Below are 4,295 nucleotides of genomic sequence, written 5' to 3'. Positions count from 1 at the left end.
ATCAACATTTTGCATTTTTAATGTCTTTCAAAACATTTAAGCATAAAACAACATGTGCAACCTTTGCGCGAGGCCAAAACATCCATTAGCTCTGTCAAAAAGACTGCCAAGACAAACCCAATGTGACGCCAGAAGTTTTCCTCTTTGAGCTGATGTGGAGAAGGATGAACCACAGCTGTACATTTCACTAAATTACAGCTTATCACTTGAGGGATTGTTTCACTGCATTATCGAGGTAAAGACCTCATCTCAGGATAAATCCTGCGATGAGCTTACAGAGTCAGCAATTCGTTGTTGGTGCCTCTCCAAATTCCTGAGATGTGATTTGTGTGTCCCGACCTGCATGTGTGTGTATTTATAGGACACCAATCGATTAATGAGAATACCACAGGCATGTTGGAATGAAGACTAGGAAACTGCCACTTCAAAGCTAGGCCAGTTAGCTTAGCACAAACCTTAGAAAAAGCTACCCTACTGCTATTAAATGTATACTCAGATGTATAAATGGCTCTTTTTTCTAGAAGGGAATGTCCCGTCACACCATTTCATGACAAGGAGTAACAAACTACCTTCTTAAATAGTGTTTGAAACCATACAACACCACCCAAAGTGACTATGTATGGATCTAGCTGATAGCTAGCACTAGCTAGCTTGATTGGTATAATGCATGCTAGTTTGTAATTAGTGTTAGAATTTACCTCATCAAAGAACAAAATGGACACAAACTTGGATAGCCTGTAAATATTAATAATGGGGAAGACGTGTTTTAAAATGGTATGAAAAGGACTTGTGTAGTATAGGGAAGCTATGTGTCATATAGCATATAGCTTTTCTGTACTGTGACATATTTGCCAGGCCAAGCTAAGCTGTTGTGTTTAATTTTTACCCTATATGTTTATGCCCAAAATGCTGGCTTTAAATTATTTGATTATGTGTAAATTTCCCATGTTTTTTTGTGTGAATAAATAAAACCTTTTACAAAACAGCACACAAATCAAACTGTGATCATTTTTCTTCTGCTCTTCTCTGACTATAAGTCATGTTATGTGTTGGGAAAATTTTCCCACCAGGAAACCAGTCCTTCTAGTTAGCGTGGCTTTTGGTTTTGCCTTATCTAATCTGAGTCAGACTCCTTATCTTTATCATCTGGACTCTAATCAGCCGGCTTTGTCCAGACAACAAGGGGCCAACCTAAGGCAAAGACAATTATTTGTAGACAGGGACATGCCCTTTCAAGTCAGTGGCACTGGTATGGCTGAACGGTAAAGACTCACCGCAGAGCTATCTGGAATTTGCTGCTTCCATTTTTGTTTGAGTGGCGTTTTCCGGCGTGACGTAGGCGTGCCTTCTTGAGAAATTAAACATATTTTTATCGCTTCTTAAACTGTGTGTGTGCATCAACATTCGCGTTTTACCTCAGAAGATAATAGATGAAGAGCCGTTGATGGCATGTGGCAGAGATCTCCTGTTCGTATCACACCAGGTATTTGTTTAACCCTCTCCTAGCATAAACTCAGTAGTTTCTGAATCTGACTTTACAAATCCCTCCACCCTGCAGACCTGCCCTTATCTCAACCTCGCCAGGTTACTTCTGGCAGGCACAGATGGCAGCCCATTCGTGTGCTAACCACAAACTGAGCTCTGATTGTCCTGATGTCTGCCTTTGTCTTACAGTAATGCACCCTCTCTCACCATGAGAAAGGGCTGGCACGTAAGCCAATTTACATGTATTAATTAAGGCTCATAATGAGCTCAGCGTGGTGGGGCATTAGAATGCATTCTTCTGGTATTATGCAAACTCTGTGGAGCTCCTTTCCTCTGAGCCATTCAGATGGGCTGCAGATAGTGGATGTGGGGGCATGCGAGAAGATAAAGGGCTTAAAAAACACACAGAAAACCAGGTCAGCACACACATTCTAGGCCCCCCTCCCCCCACTGAAACACACACGAAGGTGTTAATGAGAAGTAAACAGGCTGTTAGTTACAGTTACACTGAATGCAATAAAAATGCAAATGAACACAACTTAAAAAAACAGTAGAAACATTATATTTATATATCTGTACAAACTAAAAAACTGCACAGTAACAACACGGGAAGTATTAAAAAAACAAAAAAAAAAAAACAAATGAATAATTTTTCATTGAAAATAAAAGTATCACCCACAAGGTGCATGAAAGCTGTAATGCACAAACATGTAAGAACAATTACAGTCCATTTAATCATATAAATATTTAGGAATGAAACACTATAACTAAGTGCACAAAAGTATCTAAAGCAAACAAAAAAGACTGCTCTGGAATGGTTTTGATCATCTTTGCTCATTGTTGATGTGTAAACGCTTACATGGTTGTTGCCGTCTCATGCGGCGGTGCAGCTAAGCCAGGGAACCACGAAAATACAGCCACAACCTCTGCGCATTAACATCAAAGTGTATTTGTATAAGAGCTTGTTTTCCTTTCTCATCCACGGGCTCCAAACGCTCAGCGACTATACTTCTTACCTCTTTGGTTTAAAAAAAATAAATTAAAAAAATCTAGCAACAGGGACCCGACCTCACAGTGAAAGCTGACGCACACGGCAAATAAAGGAAAGGTAAAAAGAAAAAAAAATGTCGAGGGCATGAGGCTCTCCCTGCTTAATTGTACCTGAAGGGAAATCCCTTTAAATAGTAGCTGGCAGAGGGGAGTGAGCTGGCAGGCAGATCAAACAGTCACAGAGCAAGAAGCCCCATAAATACATCACATTCAGTTGCTGGCTTCAAACGCCTCCTCGTCAGCCTGGTCTCCACGCTGCTCCTGCAGATCCACAGAGCCATGCTGCGTTTGACTTGTTAAACAGGAGGACGCGGTTCTCGAGTGCCACGTCTTGCATCAGTTCCCATCGCCCCGCTGTGTGCCATCTCTTGGTAACTCCCATTTTGACAGAAACTCGCTCGGACGTCAGGCGCTTGATTTTTCGACAACTTTTGTCTTCTTTACATAAACTTCTGACGTCCCATCAGGCACCAAGTGACTGAAGCCACTCCTGAAAGAGGCTAGGAGGCGGCCTACAGAGTAGAAAACAAAGAGAGAGACAGAAAAGCAGATCCACGTTAAACAAACTGGCAACATCAAGAAAGTGACATGTCCTGACTCGAAAATCTAAACTGTGTATTTAAACTTTAAAAAAGCTTCACTGGAAGATTAAAAGGAGCAGCAATTGTATGCTTAGCACTTCTAGTCATGTGGCAGGTGTGGTTTTGTGGAAAGTCATACAACTAGTGCTTTTCCATGTCTACTTGATAATGGGAGATGGGGAACTATGTACCAGTAGAACCAGTAGAGGAGGCTTTACTAACCTGTCCAAGTCTTCTGCCCCGTCAGAGTGAAGCTGTTGCACTGAGAGTGGGAGTTACAGGTGTACGCTGCCTCTCGGGCACTGTGGACTGACAGCACGCAGCCCTGCTGGCTGTAGGATGGCCAGCAGCGGTACTCCACGTTCCCAGAAGTGCCCATCCCTCGCATCACAGTGTAATCTAACCACAGAAGAAGAGACGCCACTTCAGTACGTGAGGCTGCTGAAAGATTCTGAAATGCTCTCCAGGCATAAACACGGAAGTTTAGTAATCCCTGGAGGGAAAACAAACACGCTGGAGCACTGAAAGAAAAGAATGCTAATGAAAATAAAATAAGGGATCCCTAAATGTAAGACTACGTCTCATAGAAACGCAGACTCTGGTTTTGGTTGGGAGATATTTAAAGAACAGATATTCTTATGATAAAAGGACACAAAAATGTTAGTGTGAAAATGTAAATCTACTGCTGGCAGAACAGGATATAAAATGTGCCGATGGTCTGGAATTACCTCAAAGTGCTGACATACATTATTATGTATTATTTATAATAAACTAGCCAGCGGTAAAGTATTACTTTAAATTATTAATTAATTTGCAATATTTTTCTTAAATGAAAACAATAATTTAGTCGGTAAAATACTAGGAAATACTTTTAAAAAATACAAGCCAATGTCTTAATTTCTTTTTATTTATTTTTTTAAACATGGGATCAAAGAACAGAGCTGCCAAGCAGGAATCACAAAATGCTTTTTGCTTGAAAAATGATTTCTTATTTTACTCAACTAACTTATTATGCGACAAATTGTTTTCAGCAATGTTTTTGTTCGAAATGCCAAAGCAGGACCTTCTGCGTCTGTCATCGTCTCTAATTATGTGTCAAACGTTTCATTTGACACCAGAGATTTTTTGCTCACACACACACACACACACACACACACACACACACACACACACACACAC

At 40.8% G+C, this 4,295-nt stretch overlaps 1 protein-coding gene across 1 annotated transcript in view; it reads right to left on the bottom strand.

The window, feature by feature from the left end:
- Positions 1–2,024: 2,024 nt before the first annotated feature.
- pkdccb (protein kinase domain containing, cytoplasmic b) overlaps positions 2,025–4,295 on the bottom strand; it is a 9,128-nt gene continuing 6,857 nt past the window's right edge. Inside the window, exons 6-7 of the mRNA XM_005723948.1 lie at positions 3,339–3,515; positions 2,025–3,047 (exon numbers count right to left, since the gene is read on the bottom strand). Of these exons, the coding sequence (XP_005724005.1) occupies positions 2,941–3,047; positions 3,339–3,515 (284 nt within the window). The 3' untranslated portion in view covers positions 2,025–2,940. The remainder of the gene's footprint in view (positions 3,048–3,338; positions 3,516–4,295) is intronic.

The sequence above is a fragment of the Pundamilia nyererei genome, unplaced genomic scaffold, assembly GCF_000239375.1.
Source record: "Pundamilia nyererei isolate P.nyererei 1_Seehausen unplaced genomic scaffold, PunNye1.0 scaffold00010, whole genome shotgun sequence".
Classification (NCBI taxonomy): domain Eukaryota; kingdom Metazoa; phylum Chordata; class Actinopteri; order Cichliformes; family Cichlidae; genus Pundamilia; species Pundamilia nyererei.
The sequence above is the reverse complement of the archived record's forward strand: the minus strand, read 5'-3'. Positions and strand labels throughout refer to the sequence as shown.